Source organism: Chiloscyllium plagiosum, chromosome 22 (assembly GCF_004010195.1).
Source record: "Chiloscyllium plagiosum isolate BGI_BamShark_2017 chromosome 22, ASM401019v2, whole genome shotgun sequence".
Classification (NCBI taxonomy): domain Eukaryota; kingdom Metazoa; phylum Chordata; class Chondrichthyes; order Orectolobiformes; family Hemiscylliidae; genus Chiloscyllium; species Chiloscyllium plagiosum.
In genome coordinates this window covers 47,876,106-47,898,972 of record NC_057731.1, presented here as the reverse complement: position 1 = coordinate 47,898,972, position 22,867 = coordinate 47,876,106, and the positions used below count along the sequence as shown (strand labels likewise).

Genomic DNA, 22,867 nt, shown 5'->3' with positions numbered 1-22,867 from the left:
TACTCGGGAGAAATTGCATGTGCTCGAGAGAAAGAGGGAGATTTGCATGTGCAAGAAAGATTCGAGAGAGAGACAGAGAGATTGTGTGTGAGAGAGAGAGGTTCATTCAGAAATGGCATTGCCACTGAATATCAAGAGGATATGGGTAAATTTCTTCTTGTTAGAAATGGTCATTTCTAAATTTCACTTGCTACTTATCAGCCCAAGCCGGATGTTGTTCAAGTCTTGCTACGTATGGACAAGGACTACTTCAATATCTGAGGACTTGTGAAGGATACTGAACATTGCACAATCAGCAAACATTCCAACTTCAAATCTCTTCATAGAGGGAAGGAAGGTCATTGAAGCAGCAGCTGAGGGTTGCTGGGCCAAAAGGAAAAAAAAGTGCAAGGAGAAAGAAAATATGGTCTGAGAACATTGAACTCCGTGTGGAGTCCAGAAAGCTGTTCAATGTCTGTCTGAAAGATCAGCTGCTGTTCCTCAAGTTGACATTCAGCTTCAATGGCAGAGACAGTTGTAGGCCAAGGACAAACAAGCCAGCATGACAGCATGATGGAGAATTAAAATGAGAACCTACCAGAAGCTCAGCATCATGCTTGTGGACTAAAGGGAAGTGGTCCATAAAGGATCACGCAGTCTTGTTTGGCCTCCTAAGAAGGGAGTACAGATAAAATACTGCCTCATGTTGGTGAAGTGTTTGGGGGCTTTACACGGTGAGAACAAAGGAGATAAAAGAAAGTATTTGTACGGAAAGATGCTGTGGGAAGATGATGGGGCATTGGGGTTAACTGAAGGATACACAACAGTATCATTCAGCATCCTCAAAGGGGAGGGTTTAGTGATGACATCACATTGGAAGTCATAGAATGAGTGAAAGATGATCCATTGCACACAGAAGCTGCTGGAATGCAGGGTGAGGACAAGGAAAACCCAATCATGGTTCCGAGGAAGGGGAGATGGGTAACACTAGAAGTGTGGGAAATGAGACAGATACAATCAAGGATGCTGTCAACCATGGTGAGGGAGAATCTCCATTTAAGGAGAATTTTTTAAAAAAAGAGGATACTTCAGGGGTGCTGATACGGAAGGTTGCATCAGGAGAACAAATGCAATGGAGCCAGATGAAGAGGAAAGAATGGAATAGAGTCCTTATGGAAGTTTTGGCCCAAGTGGTTTAAAGAAGGGAATAAAAACAATTCTAAACAAGGTTCTTGCTCTTCATTACTGCAATATGTGTATCAAAAAGAATTAAGGTCTTAACAATGAGGCCTGGAAAACACCTCTATAACCCAAAACTACAAGGGGAGGAGGTAGCACAGTAGGTATTTGATTGGATTAGTGATCCAGATTAACGTTCTGGGTTTAAATCCCACCATGACAGCTGATGAACTTTATTTTGAACACTGATCAACTGTCTCCATCTGTCGAAAGTGGGCTCCCTCTCAACACTGAACAACCTTCTGGCCTTATGACAATAGGATATGCTTTCCCAATCTTACAACTTGACACTGAGGCCATCAGACCATGAAGCAAACCCTCATCTTCACATGAGGCTAAGAAGAAACACCAGCTGATCCTTCGATTCCTTCTGAAGCACGCATCTCAGGTGATCTATCATTGAAGGTTATAGACATACAGCACAGAAACAGATCCTTTGGTCCAACCAGTCCATGCCAACCATAATCCCACACTAAACCAGTCCTATCTGCCTACTCCTTGCTCATATCCCACTATTCCTTTCCTATTCATGTGTCCATCCAAATGTCTTTTAAACACTGTAATTGCACCCACATCCACCACTTCTCAGCAAGTTCATTCCACATGCAAATCACCCTCTGTGTAAAACGTTTGCCTCATACATCTTTTTTTAAATCTCTTTCCTCTCTCCTTTAAAATGTGCCCCCTAGTCTTGAAATTTCCCATCCTAGGGAAAAGACAATTATCATTAACTGTATCCATACCCCTCAATATTTTATAAACTTCTAACAGATTGCCCCTCAGCCTCATATGCTCCAGTGAAAAAAGTCCCAGCCTATCCAGCCTTTCTTTATAACTTAAACCTTCCATATCCACTACATCCCGGTAAATCAATTGTTAACAAAACACAAAGTGCTGGAAACATTCAGCAAATCAGGGTGGATCTGTGGAAGGGAAACCCAGCTGCGTGACTTACGGAACATTCCCAGTGCTTTCTGTGTGTTTATTTCAGGTATTCAGCAACAGAGATACTTGCATTACTGCAATACTTAATACTATTAAGTGGATGTGGTCACATCTTGTGGTATAGCTGGTCAACCAGGTTGATCTCATCCTCCAGGCAAGTATAAAAAAGGTACATGAAGGGATGAGAAATAAAAACAATCTATTCAGGTGCTAATATCCAATTCTAGCTCCGAAAACTAATAGAAAGCCCGCTGCCTTGCAACTATTTCTATTACCTGCAAGGAGAGAACAAGCTGAAAAGTTCAGCCCAGCAGGAAGCTACGTGAGAAATGGAAAAATGCAGCATTTGCCTTTGCCAAGCGATGCTGTTGGCACACACAAGTCCTTTTGGAATACAGCGTGCAGGCAGATGCAAAAGTACAAATGTAAGTTTTCCATTCAGATGGAAACATTTACGGAGAGAGGAAGGAGATCACAGCCCACACCAATACAATGTTTAAAAAGAAAACAATCTGAATATATAATCTGGAGAGCATGGTGATAAGCAGCGTTAGCAACCGCAGACTCTGAAGTAAGTCACGATCACGGGATTCCTTCCAGTCACAGAATCGGATCTAAGAATGCACCAAAAACCAAATGCTCATATAATTTACCAAGAGGTTTCAACAATCAAAGTCAAAATGATGGAATATTATTACACAACAATTCCACATTATATTTTTGTTTCAGGGATTGCATACTCTTCATGGAACCATAGAATGAAATAACACAAGGTTATTTAGCCCATCTGTCTGCACCTTTGAAACAGCAATCCAATTTCATGCATTTTTCAAAAAAAAATCTGCTAATCATCCTGTTCAGAGATGTAATGACACATCGGTGGAGCAGGTAAATTTGAATTAGGGCCTCCTGGCTCAGAAATATGGATGCTACCACTGCACCATAGGGTATTATTTGGGTGTTTAATTATATTCAGGTTGCAGGGACTAACTGCGGGGATTAACTTACGCTTCTCTGGATACTGAAACTGTGGTTCTTGGGTATAGAAGTGCAACTTTATAAATAAATAAAAGTTGATTCATAGAAACAAGAATTTAAAAGGAATAGGTTAATGAGCCCTTCAGAACTATGCTGTCACTCAATAGGTCATGGCTGATCCTCTTCCTCAAAGCTATAGTCCCATTTTCTCCCCAAATCCCATGATGCCCATAAAAATCGATAAACTTATCTCTCTTCCTTAAATATGTTCAGTGACTTGGCTTCCAATCTTCTGTGGTGTAGACGACCATAGATTTACTATCTTTTGAGGAAAGAAACGTTACCTCATCTCAGTTCTAAATAGTCTATCTCTGTCCTGAGACTGTGTCCACTAGTCTCTACACCTCAGCCAAGGAGGTCACCCTCCACGCCTCTAATCTGTCTACCCGTTAGACATTTTACACATTTCAATCAAATCCCTTCTCATTTTTCAAAATTCGAGTGAATACACACGCAATCGAACAATTTATTCTCACAGGACAGTCCTGCAACCCTAGTGTAACTCCACTGTGCTCACACTATGGCAAGTATGGTCTTTCTTACGTGATACTCCAGGTGTGATTTCACCAAGATCCTGTATAATGGCAGTGAGACGTTCCTACTTCTGAACTCAAATCCTCTTACAATGAAGACCAATATATCATCTGCCTTCTTAACTACTTGCTGCTTCTGATCTTCTTTGAGGGACCCTATTCTCTCCTTAGTTACCCTTTTCACCTTAACGTATTTGTAAAAACCCTTTGGATTCTTCTCAATTCTATTTGCCAAAGCTATCTCGTATCCCCTTTTTGCCCTCCTGATTTCCCTCTTAAGTATACTCCTACTGCCTTTATATTCTTCTATCCTGTCTATACCTGACATATGCCTCCTTCTTTTTCTTAACCAAACCCTCAATTTCTTTAGGTCATCCAGCATTCCCTATATCTACCAGCCTTTCCTTTCACCCTAAAAGGAACATACTTTCTATGGATTCTCGTTATCTCACTTCTGAAGGCATCCCATTTTCCAGCCGTCCCTTTACCTGCGAACATCTGCCCCCATCAGCTTTTGAAAGTTCTTGCCTAACACCGTCAAAATTAGCCTTTCTCCAATTTAGAACTTCAACTTTTAGATCTGCTCTATCTTTTTCCATCACGATTTTAAATCGAGTGGAATTATGGTCACTATGGCAGTCCCAGTCTATGTTTGGAAAGTTAAAATCCCCTACCGTAACCACCCTATGTTTCTAACAGATAGCTGAGATCTCCTGACAAGTTTGTTTCTCAATTTCCCTCTGACTATATACAATCCCAATAAGGTGATCATCCCTTTCTTATTTCTCAGTTCCACCCAAATAACTTCCCTGGATGTATTTCCAGGAATATCCTCCTTCAGCACAGCTATCCTTTATCAAAAACGCCACTTCCCCTCCTCTCTTACCTCCCTTTCCATTCTTTCTATAGCATTTGTATCCTGGAACATTAAGCTACCAGTCCTGCCCATCCCTGAGCCATGTTTCTGTAATTGCTATGATATCCCAGTCCCAAGTTCCTAACCATGACCTGAGTTCATCTGCCTTCCCTGTTAGGCCCCTTGTATTGAAATAAATGCAGTTTAATTTATTTACCTTGTCCCCGCCTGCCCTCAAAGATCAGCAAGGCGGCCTTTTGTGTGGAGCCACAGAAAATGGGGGAGATACAAAATGAGTATTTTGCATCAGTATTTACTGTGGAAAAGGATATGGAAGATAAAGAATGTAAGGAAATAGATGGTGACACCTTGCAACTTGTCTACGTTACAGAGGAGGAAATGCTGGATGTCTTGAAATGCATAAAGGTGGATAAATCCCCAGGACCGGATCAGGTGTACCCTAGAACTCTGTGGGAAGCTAGAGACGTGATTGCTGGGCCTCTTGCTGAGATATTTGTAGCATTGATGGTCACAGGTGAGGTGCTGGAGGTTGGCTAACATGGTGCCACTGTTTAAGAAGGGTGGTGATGACAAGCCAGGGAACTATAGACCAGTGAGCCTGACATCGGTGGTGGGCAAGTTGTTGGAGGGAATCCTGAGGGACAGGATGTACATGTATTTGGAAAGGCAAGGACTGATTAGGGACAGTCAGCATGGCTTTGTGCATGGGAAATCATGTCTCACAAACTTGATTGAGTTTTTTGAAGAAGTAACAAAGAGGATTGATGGGGGCAGAGCGGTAGATGTGAACCATATGGACTTCAGTAAGGCGTTCAACAAGGTTCCCCATGGGAGACTGGTTAGCAAAGTTAGATCTCACGAAATACAGGGAGAACTAGCCATTTGGATACAGAACTGGCTCAAAGGTAGAAGACAGAGGGTGGTGATGGAGGGTTGTTTTTCAGACTGGAGGCCTGTGACCAGTGGAGTGCCACAGGGATCGGTACTGAGTCCACTACTTTTTGTCATTAACATAAGTGATTTGGATGCAAGCATAACAGGTACAGTTAGTAAGTTTGCAGATGACACCAAAATTGGAGGTGTAGTGGACAGCGAAGAAGGTTACCTCAGATTACAACACGATCTTGACCAGATGGGCCAATGGGCTGAGAAGTGGCAGATGGAGGTTAATTCAGATAAATGCAAGGTGCGAACGTTTTGGGAAAGCAAATCTTAGCAGGACTTATACACTTAATGGTAAGGTCCTAGGGAGTGTTGCTGTACGAAGAGACCTTGGATTGCAGGTTCATAGCTCCTTGAAAGTGGGGTCGCAGGTAGATAAGATAGTGAAGGCGGCGTTTGCTATGCTTTCTTTTATTGGTCAGAGTACTGAGTACAGAAGTTGGGAGGTCATGTTGCGGCTGCACAGCACATTGGTTAGACCACTGTTGGAATATTGCATGCAGTTCTGTTCTCCTTCCTATCGGAAAGATGTTGTGAAACTTGAAAGGATTCAGAAAAGATTTAGAAGGATGTTGCCAGGGTTGGAGGATTTGAGCTACAGGGAGAGGCTGAATAGGCTGGGGCTGTTTTCCCTGGAGCGTCGGAGGTTGAGGGGTGACCTTATAGGGGTTTACAAAATCATGAGGGGCACAGATAGGGGGTACAGATATGATAAATAGACAAAGTCTTTTCCCTGGAGTCGGGGTGTTCCAGAAGTAGAGGGCATAGGTTTAGTGTGAGAGGGAAAAGATATAAAAGAGACCTACGGGGCAACGTTTTCACATAGAGGGTGATATGTGTATGGAATAAGCTGCCAGAGGAAGTGGTGGAGGCTGGTACAATTGCAACATTTAAAAGGCATTTGGATGGGTATATGAATAGGAAGGGTTTGGAGGGATATGGGACGGGTGCTGGTAGGTAGGACTCAATTGGGTTGGGATATCTGGTCGGCATGGACGAGTTGGACAGAAGGGTCCGTTTCCATGCTGTACATCTCCATGACTCTATCTGCCTGTTTACCTTCATTGACTGTTGTACAAGGACAGGGAGAAAATGAGGACTGCAGATGTCGGAGAGTCAAAGTCGAAAGGTGTGGCGCTGGAAAAGCACAGCGTGTCAAGCAGCATCTGAGGAGCAGGAGAAACAACTCTCCTGCTCCTCGGATACTGCCTGACCTGCTGTGCTTTTCGAGCACCAAACTTTTCAACTCTGATGTACAAGGACAGCCAGATCCCATTGTGCATCCACACTTCCCAAAGTATCATCATTGAAATAATGTTCTTCCTTTCTGTTTTGCATACCAAGGTGTATAATTTCACAATGTTTGACTGCATCTACCATGTTTTTGCCCACCCACTCAAGTCACCCAGAAACCTCCTTGCCACCTCCTCATAACTCAAGCCAGTTTTTGTCATTAGCAAACTTGGAAACATTGGTTCCCTCATCCAGGTCATTTATATATGTTGTGAATAACTATGGGTCAAGCACAGATCCTTGCAGCTCCCCACTAGTCAGTGCCTTCCATTCAGAAAAAGACCCATTTATTCCCAAACACTCTTTTCTGTCAACAGCTTCTCAAGACCTGCTAATTTATTATCCCTAAGCTCAAGTGATTTAAATTTACCCACTAACCTCTTAGGAGGGACCTTATCAAAAGCCTTCAGAAAATCCAAGTACAACACATTTACTGGCTTGCCCATATCTATTCTACAAGTTAAATCTTCAGAAAACTACATTAGATTTATTAAGCATGATTTCCCTTTCATACATCCATGTTGGATTGGTCAAATTCTATTAGTGTTTTCTAAATATTCTCCTTTCATACCTTTTGTAATAAACTCCAGCATTTTCCCCACGACTGATGTTAGGCTAACTGATCTGTAATTCAGTTCTTCCTCTCCCTCTCTTTTAAAATGTAAAATGTAAGATTTATTTCTACCCGTCATTGTCTGGCTACCTGGAATAGGACACCTATAATTCTTAAATACTCCCTCCTTCAAATATTTACTCAATCCCCTTTTAAAAGTTACTTTCAACTCTGTGTCCACAATCCATCAGACTGAGAATTAGGTTATAACGACTCATTGTGTAGAAAATGTTTTCCTCATGTCACCTCGGATTTGATTTCCAATTACCTTGAATCCATCTGATTTTCAGTAATCTTTCTGTGCCAAACAATACTGTACCGACTGCCCAACTCACCAACCATGGCAGAGACCCCAAAGTGGGCAATGGAAATCAGTTAATAGTCAAATCCAAACTTGGAAATTATACGTATCAAGCAGCAACTGCTTCGGTGGATAAGAAGCCAAGTAGAGCTGTTAAAAAACATTATCTAAAAGCATTAAAAAAAACGCATTTATTGTGAATGACACCATGAACATAAGTGTGCAAGCACAGCAGCACAGCCTTGTGGCTAGTTAATGACAGCACATGCATGACCAACCACTTGAGCATTTGAACGAGATGGAGGATTTGGGCAAGGGGGGGGGGGGGGGGGAGCAGCAGACTAGTGGTGATGCTGCTGGACTAGGGGAACAGGATTGGCAAGAGCCCTGGTCTCTGGGTATAGCCTTCTGAACTCTCGGAAGTGTACCTTCCCAGGAAACACAGAGGCTAGAGGCAGCCAGGCAGCAAGCCAGTCGTGCACTCGTGGCAAAGCAGTGGTGTAGAAGGGACCGATTTTGCATGAAAGGGGACTCTCCATTTAATCAGCCCCAGCCTCCACTTCATCCACAGCTTGGTATCTCCAGCAGAATTTTGCTGTTATAGATAATTACACAAAATAAGAGAAGTCTTAATGGATTGTGGAGTGAAAAAAACAACTTTTTATGATCTACAATGGATCATCAGGATAGAATGATTCGTAAATACATGATTCTTCTGTATTCCAGATTGTGATTCTGGAGGAACTAACAATCTGCTACAACTGTACTATTGTTGCAGAGTTACAGGCCTTTACAGTGAGTTACCACATTGAGAGGAAGTTTCCAGTTTTAAAGAAGGGTCACATTGAATTCAAAACATTAACACTTTCTCTTTTTCCACAGATGACACCAGACCTGCAAGGTCTTTTCAGCACTTGAAATTTTTACCTGAACTATTTCATTGGATGGTGGCAGTGAGTGATCATAACATAACACAGCTACAGGGTGAGAATAGAAAGATTACAAAGAACATCCTAACTTTTCTCATAATTTGTCATTGGAATGTGAATGTCACAGGTAAGGCAAGCATTCATGAGCCAGCCCGTAATTGCTACAGAGGTGGTGGTGGTGGTAAGCTGAAGAGATCTACTCCAGCAGAAAGGCAGAGCAGCTGGTGGTGAGCCATCTTGTTTAATCACTATGCTTTTTGCAAGGGCAGTTAAGAATCAACAATACAGCTGATTTACAGTCGCACACAAGAATGCACAACGATGGCAGATTTCCTGGCCTAAATGACATCAGTGAACCAGATAAGCTTTTTCAAATATTCAGCAGCTCCACTATAACTTCTAGTGAGACAAGAATTTTATACCAGCTTTATTAGCTAATTTAGTTCAAATTCCCTCTCCTCCCATGTGGAATGTGAACTCTAGACTTTGGAGCATTAGCCCAGGCCTCTGGATTAAAAGCCAACAGTACCAATGTAGTGCTGCAACATGTAAAGGTGTGCCATAGGCAGTCGTTGAGCCACATACAAACTGCATCTTTTAGGAAATGGATCAATATTTCTCAGAATATCAGAATTTAATGCAAACTCTATTGAACCAAACAGTGCAGTAGTTTCTGCACTGTACAACTCTATATTTTAGCTCGGAGAAAATTGAGCTACTAGTTTCAGGTTGATCTAGCGCATTAACAGCCAGACACAACAGGCCAAGTAGTTGCAGTCTGTGTTGGTCAACCTCTTGGTATGTAGGACTGATCTGTACACCAGCCTTTGCCTTCTGAGCTTTCAGTGGAATTCAGTAAACATTATTCAACACAGCAATAGAAGGTATCTGGAAGCAATTTCAAAGCTGGAATCTTACACAGGGATTCCGATATGAGGGTTATAAATAGTTGAATTGATTCAAGTGGTTTACAACATCTGAAACTCTGATTAGATTATGGCATGTAATCATCTGTGTGTATATCCATTATACACTCGCAAACCCCTCAACTCAGTCAGGCAAATACTTTCAAATATTCATTATGCTATAAAGTATCTGAAATTAGAATAGAACACAAGAAATAGAAACAGGATTGGACCATACAACGCATCAACATTCTAAATCATTAAGTTCACAGCTGATCTTCTACAACAACTTTGCTTTACCACACTATTCCTATATTTGTTAGCGGCTAAAAATCTTTTTTGCCCAATCTAAATCGCACTTAAAAAAACTGACCATCTACAACAATCTAAAGATGGAGAGCTCCAAAGAGGGAAAATAACATCAATTCACCCCATCCTAGATGGCTGTTACCTTATCCTGACGGCATAACAGATAGTTGCAGATTAGCTAGAGAAGGGAACCAGCCTCTCACCATCTACACTGGCAATCTCAGTAAGAATTTTATATGTATCAATGAGGTCACCTGTCCTTCTTCTTAAATACAGAATGTAGGCACATTATACTCAACCTTTTTTTCACTGGGCAACGAGCTCATCCCAGGAATTATTGTAATTGAACTTTGATCAAGAAATTTTTGATTCAAGTCTTTTAGCAATTCATTTGTAATTCTGATTTTGCCCATTTCGGTAATAACCTTCAGGGTATTATTACAGATATCTTATTGCTAAATGTCTATTAATGTTATTTATTATTGTGTCAAATAGAAATGCAAGAAATAAACAAGTTCCTAAAGTATGTTCTGATGGAACAGTCTCACCCAATACTTACCCTTTTCCTGCCTGTTTTGTGAATGCTTAGTTCAGAAACCTTTTCTGTGCCATATCCCAAAACTGAATGCTGAGAATGAGCCCTCTACTCTTACAAACTGATATATTCACAATATCTGAGCAACCATTGCTTTCTTAAGCTCATACACAAACCTACCTTACTATTCATGATTTCTAAAAATAGACTTATCACTTTCCCTTGCAATTGTCTTGACTGCAGAAAGTGAATGCAATAAAATAATCAAAGATGGCTTAGACTATAAACTAGATGAAAGTGAGGACTGCAGATGCCGGAGGTCAGAGCCAAGATTAGAGTGGTGCTGGAAAAGCACAGCAGACCAGGCTGCATCCAAGGAGCAAGAAAATCCCTTCCAGCACCACTCTAACTTAGACTATAAACTACCATCTTGATTAACAGAAAATAAATAGAAGCAAGAATAATTCACTGCATGATACAGAGTCCAGCCTCAGTATATATACACACTGTTAAAACTGGACCCAAACATGTTCCTTATATCCAAAAACAGAAATCACTGGAAAGGCTCAGCTGATCTGTGATGAGAAATCAGAATGAATGTTTCAGGTCTGGTGACCCTTTGTCAGAACTCAAAGTTCCTTGTACAGTTTTCCAAAGATCTCCAGTCTAAGTGACAATTTCTGATGGTTTTAAGAGGCTTTTAAGAGGCTTTTTTCAATACCTTGCTGACTGATGCGTGTGCCTCCCCTGTATTCGAACAACTCGGAGAGTGCACAAACCTTCAAACAACTCAAAGACTTAACCTTTCAGACACCACTTGGACTCATCACCCATCTCAGAATCGATCAAACTGAAATGGAAACAAATCATCCTAGAATCTGAGGGGACTGACCAAGAGAAGAAGAGATCTACAGTGAACAAAAGAAACCTTTCACCACGTTATTGCCCAATAGCTCGTTTTGATATTTTAGAACTGTCTCCATCTCCTTTTCTGAATGTTGTCCGGAAAGGTTCCACGGCAGACGACAAGCCGCAGGAGTTTCAATGAGGGGCCATGCCTCATTTATCAGCCTAACTGGGTGTGCATCAGTCGGCTGCTTGACCACAACTGAGCCCCACCCTGCATGCGCCTTGATGCCCATTTGTGCTCACTTTTGGAGCTGGAGTCAACGGATGAATAGGCAGCAATCTGCAACTTGTTATTATGTGGTTAGACTAATTTTGCTTGGAGCTGTTGCAATCCAGAGTGAGTGATCATCAGGCAACAGGATATTTTTCATTGTATTAATATAATTCTAATACTGCATGCTCCACACAGACTCCCCCAAGGGCAAACCAAACTGCACCAAACAAATTCCAGATGAGCGGTCCTTTCTGAATTTTGAAAGAACAGAAGAAAAATAGGAACTCTGTCCAGACACACAAAGCCCCAGATCAAATGACAATCTATCAAATTCACAAGGTCACCAGTAGTCAGATCTCCTGTTGTCAGTCAATGGACCTCCAAAAGAGAGTGCTTTGCAATGGACAGGGAGAGACTTGGGTATGGGAGGGAGAGTTATTGGAGCAAAGGGAAAAGATACAATACTGAGAGTTCAGTTGTCAGACATTCAAAATTTCGTTAGATCAGCACAAATTTGACCTTTCATTCAGAGCATAGTTGGTATTGGGAAAAAGAGTAACTCTCCTGAAATAAGATAGTGGATTCAAAAGTTGGGGATAGTAATTTTCAGCTTGACAGAGTTATACCCGACCCAGGAATGCTCGAGGTTCTCTCAGTTTCGTCAAACAAAAATTTACCTAAAAGAACATTTTGTTTTTTCAAAACAAAGAAAAACAAACTTGACTTCCTTTCCTTCCTCCATAAGTTTCTTTTATTATTAAGTTGCAAAAGAATTTCAAACCAAGGAAGAAGTCAAAATAAATGGTCCCTTGTAGTTCATTCAGCACTTGCTAAAAGATACATATATTAACAAAGAGGATAAGTTGATTTCAGCAACAGGTCACAGGGAGGTCGGGTGTGACAGGATTACCTTTGGATATCAAGGAATGAAAGTGTTCCCGAAGAAGACATGCAGCTGGATGCGGTGGGAGAGGGAAGGTCATCTGCCTACTCAGAGGTTAGCCCAAAAATCTGTTCAGCTCAAGAAGACCAGTGTGCACCCGTTCAGATACTAGACAATAACACAGGCTCCTTTCAAGGCTTTTTTTCCATATTTGGTACCATACAGCACTGGGCCCTTTCAACTCCATTGTCTAAATAAATTAGGGTCACGATCCAATCTACTTAAGTACTCAATAAAAGGAGTGTGCACCCGTTCAGATACTAGACAATAACACAGGCTCCTTTCAAGGCTTTTTTTCCATATTTGGTACCATGCAGCACTGGGCCCTTTCAACTCCATTGTCTAAATAAATCAGGGTCACGATCCAATCTACTTAAGTACTCAATAAAAGGAGTATACAGAGCAAGGAACCCAAAACAGTCAAACCAGAAACACAGGAGAGGATTAGGCCACTCACCCTTGTGAACATGAACTGATCTGTAATTCAACTTCATCAAGTAGCACCAACTCCGTAACCATGAACAAAAAGCTACAGAAACAAACTTGAATATTTCCAAATCAACACCTAGCCTCAAGATTTTTTAGATTTTTTTTTCAGATTACTTTACAGTGTGGAAACAGGCCCTTCGGCCCAACAAGTCCACACCGACCCGCCGAAGCGCAACCCACCCAGACCCATTCCCCTACATTTACCCCTTCACCTAACACTATGGGCAATTTAGCCTGGCCAATTCACCTAACCTGTACATTTTTGGATTGTGGAAGCCAGAGCACCTGGAGGAAACCCACGCAGACACAGGGAGAATGTGCAAACTCCACACAGAGAGTCGCCTGAGGCAGGAGTGGAACCCGGATCTCTGGCACTGTGAGGCAGCAGTGTTAACTACTGTGCCACCCATTTGGGTTGTGGTAATGGAAACATCAATTATACCAATGGACATTTATGAAAATTTCACACCCACTGTTTGCCTTCACTCACATCGTAATGAATAACCAGCTTATTTAGGAAGTTTCATTTGTCTTAAATCTGCAACTATAAAATATGACATTCATTTTAATTGTTTCTTTCTTTTCATGATATGCAATCATGACCATAAAAATAATTCTACATACACAAGACAGACGAAAGGCCAATTAGCAGGAAACAAATGTATAAATTTTGCAAATAAGGAATCTCACATAATTGGGGTACGATTACAGAAACAAACAATTAATCTTTGTGCAGTTAGCATGACATGCAGAAAGACTTATTGTAGATTGGATTTCACTTGAAATTCAGGGAAGGGTAGATATTGCCCCCAAATGGTTTTGAAGTGTTACTACTCAAAAGAATAGCAGCTGGCTTTAAAGTAAATCCATGTTCTCCACACAGAACTACTTTATTTCAAGTCTTCTTTTAAAAGAAAACATCATCTTCCCCACAACCTCCCCCTGCATACCCCTCTGGGTATCTGTTCTCAGTAATCATTCTTCATGCAAGTAGAAACAGTGAGCATTCATCCTTCAGAGTTACAGCATAGCGACATGGAACAGAAACATTAGTTAGCCCTTCCACTCACCAAAACCTGAGTGACTGAAGCCAGTTGTACTTAAAGGATACGGACCAGGCAATTTAGGAGTGAGATGAAGAGAAATTTCTTCATTCAGAGAGTGATAAGGCTGTAGAATTCTCTGCCACAGAAAGCATTTGAGGCCGAAACATTGACATGTTTTCAAGGAGGAGAAAGTGAGGTCTGCAGATGCTGGAGATCAAAGTTGAAACTTTATTGCTGGAACAGCACAGCAGGTCAGGCAGCATCCAGGGAACAGGAGATTCGACGTTTCGGGCACAGGCCCTTCTTCAGGAATGCTCCATGTTTTCAAGGAGGACTTAAGATGTATGGGTCTTAAGACTAAAGGGATCAAAACATATGGGAGAAAGCAGGAACAGGGCATTGAGTGGATGATCGGCCATGATCATATTGAATGGCACAGCAAGCTTGATGGGCCAAATAGCCTACTCCTGCTCTTATTTTCTATGACTATATCTCTTGCCCCTCAAGATGTGAATCAGACAACTCAACAAAATAGAAAACTACAAATGATAGGGGTAATGCTTTCTTCCACATTCAGCTTTTCACACTTACCTTAAAGTTGCCAGAATGTTGGTTGATCACTCTTTTCCATTTCCTTACATTTGTCACCCTTTCCTTTTCCAATCCCACTGGACTTAGTCTCTCGCTACCACATCCTTCCATCTGTTCTTAGGCCTCCCTATCCTCTTTCCTGGCAGTATTACTTCAATCTTTCATCTCACCACATTTTCATGTACTTTCACAGAATCTCAAAATGGTTTTGGTGCAGGTGGTGGTTACTTGGCCCATTCTGTCTCAACCAACTTCCTGAGCATTTCAATTAAGTTCCAATCTCCTCCCTTTTCTCTGTAAACCTGAACATTAAGTAATCATCCAATACAGTCTTGAATGCCACAATTGAATCCAGCCCATCAGTTTCAGGTAGTGCATTCTGTACCCTAACTATGTGCTGTGTGAAGTCGTTTTTCTCTCATCGCATTTGCTTAAAACTGTGCTTTCCTGGTCTTTACCTTAATATTTGCCTGTACCTCTGTTTTTGTTTTTGCCCATTGTTTTACCTATTATTGACTTATCTATCCTACTTAACTCTGTGATCTGTCTATATTGCTCGCAAGACAAAGCTTTTCACTGTGCCTCGGTGCACGTGACAATAAATTCAATTTATCTGCTTAGAAATAGAAATAGTTTCTCCCTGTCTATTCTATCCAGATTCCTCACAATTTCACAAAATTTAAATCATCTCTCTTCCTAGCCTTCTCCACACCATGACAAATAGTCTCAACTTTTCCAGACTTCCATCTGAACTGACGTGTCTTATCCCTGGAACCACATTCACAAACCTCTTCCATAGTCTTTCCAACACAATCCAACCCTTCTTACAGCATGGAGTCCAGAAATGTAGGCAGCATTTTGGCTGAGATCCAACCAGTGTTTTATGTGCAAGTTCATCATAACCTCCCTACTCTTGTACACTGTGCCCCTGCCTATGATGCTTACAATACTACGTACATAGTGTTAACAGATCTTCTACTTGTCCTGACACTTTTAGTGACTTATGTACATATACACCTAGGTCTTTCTACTCCTGTAAAGACACTTGGATAACTCTCCAAAGTGCATCACCAAAGTGCATCACCTTAAACTTTTTTCATTGAACTTCATCTGCCACTATCTGGCCATTCCACTGATGTGTCAATTTTTTGTTTGAAGCTCTACAGTCTACCTTCGTCAGACTCACAAACAAGAATCTTGAATGGTGGCATGGCAGTTTCTTGCCTCCAGAGGTTCAGACACCTTACATGTAAAAGATTAATTCCCCAAAACTAACAGGAATTACTTCCAAAATATTAATAATCACCTAATTTTGTGGTTTATATGATAATATTAAGGATGGAGCTGAGACACAGATCAGCCATGGTATAGTGAATGTGAGACAATTGAAGGGCTAAATGGCCTACTTCTGTTTGTATAACAATATTCAACTATTGCTCAAAATACACAAACTTACACTTAAACCATGTCACTATCAATATCCTGAAAACAAACAGTGCCATGAGGGATCAAGCCTGGAAGCTATCTAGGAGTCAGTTTGTACATCGATCATTCTTCATGCAATGAAGAGGTTTCTAATATCAAACCATTTGTTTTTTGCTTTGTTGTCTGCATTTACATAGCACTCTGACATGGTAACCTTTGACTTGCCTGCACTGCCTAACACACAAGATCCCCAGTCAGACAAGTAGCAAAATCTAAGACAGAATAAGTTACCTCTGGCAGCATGTCATGCACACAATTGACAGATCAAGGCTCTGAGTAAATGATGATGCATTAACATCCTATCCATAGCTTGTTTTAAAAAATTCTCAAGGTCAGGTTCGTAGGAGAGTAGTCTGACACAGAACAAACGACCAAGAGGCGAGTCTGCTAGAATCTGGGCATTTTATTCCCCGCAGCATCGCCACAACCAACGGGTCTGGCTTATACTCACTCTACATGTTACCGGAACTGGGAGCCGTCAGTTCTCGTAGAGCGGTTGCCAACAACCCACGCTCGGCGGTTAAACGTAACCCCGGAGCAGACTCACCGAACTGGAGACTTTTCCAGCTGATATACTCTTTTCCAGATATAAACATTCATGTGAACAGCAGAGCAAGGCTAAAAAACACATTCCATTCTGGTTACATACAGATAAGAAGATTCACACGGGGAGGTGTGTAATAAGATTCACACGGGACTAAGCAACACCTCCATTCCGGTTAGATTCACACATGTATTGGGACATAATTTTTAACCGTTTCACCACATAGCTCAACACAGCATGAAGCACCAGTGGTGAGGAGTTGGTAGGTTTTAAAACATTGCTTATTGTAAATAGGATCATCTGTAGCAGAGGCTCTCTTTAAGAAGCCCATCACAACTCAGAGTACAAGTCTGAAGATAAAAGCAGTTTTATTTCACTAACAATTCTCTTATGGAGGGAGAAATAAAATGCCATTGATGTTTCATCAAATGTTTCTCATCCAGAGATAGCATGCATGTTTTTTTCTGGGTAGTTACATCATACTTAACTGAGATGTAGATTATTAGAGAGTACTACTGTGCTTCTCAAACCTTAAAGATACTGCATTGTCTGAGGAACAGTGGAGTTCTCTGCATTGTCTTGGTTAACACTAATCCCTCAACATGCTTCACTAAAATGGATGATCCAATGAAACGTTCATGTGAGTACAGCAAGTGATTAGGAAGACAATCGGAATTTTGTTATCTCTTGCAAGGGAAATGGAATATAAAAGTAAGGATGCTTTGCTACAGTCATACATGGAATTGGTGAGATCATATCATAGTGTACTATGTACAGTTTTGGTCTCCTTATTTAAGAAAGAAAATAAATGCTTTTGAAGCAATTCAGGGAAGGTTCACAACACTGACACTTAGAATGGAGAGGGGAGGGGCATTGGATATCCTATGAGGCAAGGTAGAACAGGCTGTGGTGTTTAGAGGAAAACGTGGTGATCTTACCAAAACATACAAGATCCTGAGAGGACGTGAAAGGGTGGACATTGAAAGGATGCATATCCTTGTGGGAGAGACTAGAAATAAAAGGCACAGCCTAACAATAATTTTCTTTAAGATTGAGATTAAAGGAATTTCTTCTCTATAAGAGATTGAGAATATTTTGAATTATTTTCTTCAAAGAGTGATGATTGTAATTACATTTTTTTCAGGTAGATCAACTCCCTCATTTGTCAAGAATCTAAGGCTATTGGCATAGTGTAAATGTGGATTTGAGGCCACGATCAGATCAGACAATGTTGGAGCAGGCTTGAGAGGCTAAATGATTTGTGGGAACGTTTTTGCAGAAATTGATTTCAGTGTTTTCTGCAGTATAACAGTGACCACTCTTCAACACAAGTACTTTGTTGGCTGGAAGCACTTTGGCACTGTTGAAGTCATGAAATACGGTAAAAAAAATGCAAGTTCTTTCTTTCACTCCACTATTCCAATAGGCTAAATGCTGAAAGTCCCAAGTCGAAGCTGCACTGCGCCACACACTGATACATGCACAGAGTCAGGCAGGGCTCCCCTTGCTGATTGTTATACAAGTTGAAAGGGTGTTTGACAAGAACAGGACAGGCTCTAACCTGATGTTTTCTAACTGCAATTACACACTTTGGACACCTCCTGACACCATCACAGTCCCAGCCCAGCCTGATAAAAACAAAGTACTGGAGAAACCAAATGCTCTGGCAGCATCTTTCGAAATAGAAACAGAATTAACGTAAGGAGTCTGGGGTGATCCTTCTTCAGAACTCAAACGACATTAACTCTGTTTCTTTCTTTCTCCAAAGGCTGCCAGAGCTACTGAGGTTTCATTTGATTTCCAACATCTGCAGCATTTTGCTTTTATTTGAAATTACCTATTCTCACCTACTGTGGTCCATCAATTAAACAGAATCATAGAAACACAGAACCATTATGGCACAGAACGAGACTATTTGGCCCTTCATACCTGCATCGACTTGTTAAATGAACATTATTATCTAATGCCATTACCCTGCTTTCTTCCATAACCTTGCACATTATTTTTATCAAAATAATCAAATACTTTTAGATTAGATTTTTTAGATTACATTACATTACAGTGTGGAAACAGGCCCTTCGGCCCAACAAGTCCACACCGACCCGCCGAAGCGCAACCCACCCATACCCCTACATTTACCCCTTACCTAATACTACGGGCAATTTAGCATGGCCAATTCACCTGGGAGAATGTGCAAACTCCACACAGTCAGTCGCCTGAGGCGGGAATTGAACCCGGGTCTCCGGCGCTGTGAGGCAGCAGTGCTAACCACTGTGCCACCGTGCCACCCAGAAATACCTTACAGAAAGTGTTGGCTTCAGACCCTGACATAAATTCAGAAATGTCAAGAGGTAAAAGTTGATAACATTCCCTGTATTCAAAAAGCTGACTTGACTCCATGCATTTCTATACCAAAAAGAGCTGCTCGAATGGGGTGGAGAAGGCCTGCCTGCTGATACTGCTCAGCTCTCGTCAGAATAGGTAATTGGGATGGTTGGAGACAGGGCTTGCAGTTCTCTGAACTGTCAATGGATAAATTGCAGTAGTTACATGCAAGCAGTTTCATTTAAATAAAAAAAGAGGGAAAATTGAATGAGTCCAGTCCCAAGAGGATGTCATTTTGCAGAATTACACAAACTCTAAAATTAGTTTCCATTAATGCTCTGAAATGTGGGATCTCACAACGAACATGCAACCCTGCTTCCTAACACTCAGTCTTTCTCTCAGACTCTGACCTATTTGTTACCCTTATTCCAGACAGGATTCTGTGGCTATTTAATTTTTTCCCTTAAACACTATTATGATTAGACATATTGTAAGTGCGACACTGGTTCAAGATTTCCTGTAGTTAAGCAGAGAACCAAAACTGGTGCTTTTACTTTAATTATGACTCGACTGACAGCGGAAACTGCTGGAAATGAATCTACAATCAATTTGAAACAGTGTACCGGATCTGCATGTTCTATAGATTGTTCATTAAAAGTTGTGACATGGGTTAAAAGGCCTATTAAAGAAATGCAACAAAGCACTGGGGGTTCATTGCTGAAGAGAAAGACATTTGAAAAGCAGAGAAGTTATGTTAAACTTGCACAGATTGTGGTTAGAGCATACAAAAGCATTGTGCATAGCTCTGGTCTATGTATTACAAATATGACATCAAGGCACTTTAGAGGTCAAGGAAGATTTGTTCAAATGATAAGATTATAAGAAATAGGAGCAAGACTTGGTCATTTGGCCCCTTGAGCCAACTCCACCATTTGATAAAATCATGGGTAATCTGATTGTGAACTTAACTCCACTTTCTTGCTTGTCCCTTGTAATGCTCAACTCCCTTGGCAATCAAAATCTATCAAATTCAGCCTGGAATACATTCAATAACTCTAAAGACTCACTGAATAAAGAAAATTCTCCTTATCTTCATCTTAAAGAGTATCTTTTATTTCTATCTCTGATGAAAGGAAATAACCTCTCAGCAGCTACCCTGTCAAACCCCCTCAGAGCCATACATGTTTCAATAAGGTCATCTCTCATCCTTCTAAACCACAATAAGTATAGTCACAACCCACTCATCTATTCCTCATGAGACAATCTCTTTATCTCGGGAATCAGCTATGTGAACCTTCGCTGAACTGCCTCCAATGCAAGTATATGCCTCCTTAAGTAAGAAGGCCAATTCTGTACTCCGCAGTAGAGTTCTACCAATGCCCTGTACAGCTCTAGCACTTTTATACTCTATTACCCCTTGCAAAAGCCCAAGTTCCATCTGCCTTTATAATTACTTGCATGCTAACGTTTGTGATTCATGTGTAAGGACACTGCAAATCTCTTTGTACCACTTGTTACAGTCTAAATAGAATTCTCTGCTTTTTGATTCTTCCAAAAGTGGACAATCCCGCATATCCCCTTATTTAAATCTATTTACTAATCCTCAGCCATTTCCATGATTTCCATTATTGATTCAGTCTCATCCTCTGAGTGGCTTTGAGCAGATGTATCTCCTGTCTCCCCACTGCCTGCCCATGATCGACAAAGCATAAATTAGGGGTATGATGGAATATTTGCCACTTGCCTGGAATAGTGCAGCTCCAACAGCATTCAAGAAGCTTCACACCCTCCAGGAAAAAGCAACCCACTTAACTAACATTTCATTTACTACCTTTAACATTCACCAATGGCAGTCAGCGGCAGCAGTGTACATCATCTGCAATGTGAACAACAGTAACTTACCAAGTTTCGTTCAACCAGCACCCTCAATAACACCAGAAGGACAAGGGTTGTATATACATAGGAACAGCACCACCTGCAAACACCTCCCAGTCATTCTCCATCCTGACTTGGAACTAGATTTGTTGATCCTTCACCACCACTGGGTCAAAATGATGGAACTCCCTTCCCAACAACACTCTGGGTGTCCCTATCGCACAAGGACTGCAGCAGTTCAAGAAGGCAGCTCACCGCCACCTTCATAAGGGTAATTAGGAATAGATATTGATCCAGTCAGTAGTGCCCACATCCCACGAATGAATAACAGAAAGCTACTCTAATCCTTACCATATACTTGCAAAGATTTTTAGCTATGGTTTTTATATTACTTGCTATTTACTTCCAATTTTTCACTGTTGTTTTGACCATTATTTACGTAGATGTAGAAATTTCCAGTTGTATGTGAGACCAAAGTAAGGAATTATAAATGTAATATAGTCACCAGTAAACCCAATAGGGAACCCTGGAAGAATATCTTTACTCAAGAGACTGATTAAAATGCTGAACTTGCTAAAACAGGGGATACTTGAAGTAATTGGCATAGATGTATTTAAGGGGACCATGATGTGTGGGTGCTGGTGTTGGACTAAGGTGGACAAGGTCAGAAGTCACAAGACACCAGGTTATAGTCCAACAGGTTTGTTTGAAAGCACAAGCTTTCGGAGCACTGCTCCCCCATCAGGTGAAAATGACGTCGGAGCAGCCCTTCAAATGCTTTTGATTTCAAACAAACCTGTTGGAGTATAACCCCGCATCATGTGACTTCTTTACTTCGGGGAACCTAGGTATGCATAGAAGGGAAAAAGAAACAAAGGGTTATTATTTGATATGGTTCATGAAATAAGTTTGAAGTTGGCTTGTGGAATACAAACACCAGCATGGACCAGTTGAACAGATGTCCCATTTCTATACTGTAAACACTACTAACTCCACGTACTTTCCTGCATACTAAAGATTTTCCCAAATTACAACGATGTAAAATTCATGCTTCCTCTATCCTCAATGTTCAACAGTTTGTTCATATCTTAACCCACAAGTTACGATTGCAATCACTTGCCTTTGACACACACTGACCAAAACAGCCTTTGCTTCGTGGCTTAAGACATTGTCAACAGAAGAGTGTTGCTTAAATGTAAAGGAGTTCATTGCTCCGTCAGTGTAAAAAAAAACTTCATGGCACCAATTTGATGATGATCAAGGGTATTCTATCCAAAACGTATTTCTCAATTTAAAAAAATTCCAGTTATTACCTTATTTTTAAAAAATTTCTGTTCATGAGACTTGGACATTACTGGCTCGGCTGGTATTAATTGCCTATCTCTATCTCTAACTGCCCTGGAGAAGGTACGGTTAGCAAGGGAGTTCCAAGGTTTTGACCAACCAACAGTGAAAGAAGAATTAAATATTTCTAAGTCAAGATATTTTATGGATGAAGGGAAATTTGCAAGTAGTAGTGCTCCCAAACCTTGGTCTTTCTAGGTGGTGGAGAGTGAGTGTTTGGAAGATGCATTCAGTGGAGCAATTGAGAGTCGCTGCAGTGCATCTTGTAGCTAATACACTGCCACTGTGTGTTGGTGGTAGATGGAGTAAATATTCAAGGTGATACATGGCAGTCCAATCAAGTCCTGGATGGCATTGAGATTGTTGAGCGTTTTTGGAGATACACACATCCAGGCATGTGGAGTGCATTCCATCATTCTCCTGATTCGTACGTTGTTCAGGGCCACCATGTGGGCAAGCATTGCAGAGTCAAAGTGAGTTACAGAATTGAAAAATGTATTGCTGGAAAAGCGCAGCAGGTCAGGCAGCATCCAAGGAGCAGGAGAATCGATGTTTCGGGCAAAAGCCCTTCTTCAGGAATGAGGAAGGTGTGCCAAGCAGGATAAGATAAAAGGTAGGGAGGAGCGTTGGGAATGCGATAGGTGGAAGGAGGTTAAGGTGAGGG

At 41.1% G+C, this 22,867-nt stretch overlaps 1 protein-coding gene across 1 annotated transcript in view; it reads right to left on the bottom strand.

The window, feature by feature from the left end:
- The window catches only part of zfyve27 (zinc finger, FYVE domain containing 27), a 185,570-nt gene that overhangs the window by 134,393 nt on the left and 28,310 nt on the right, over positions 1-22,867 (bottom strand). The window contains exon 6 of the mRNA XM_043713175.1: positions 18,958-18,983. Coding sequence (XP_043569110.1) covers positions 18,958-18,983 — 26 coding nt within the window. The remainder of the gene's footprint in view (positions 1-18,957; positions 18,984-22,867) is intronic.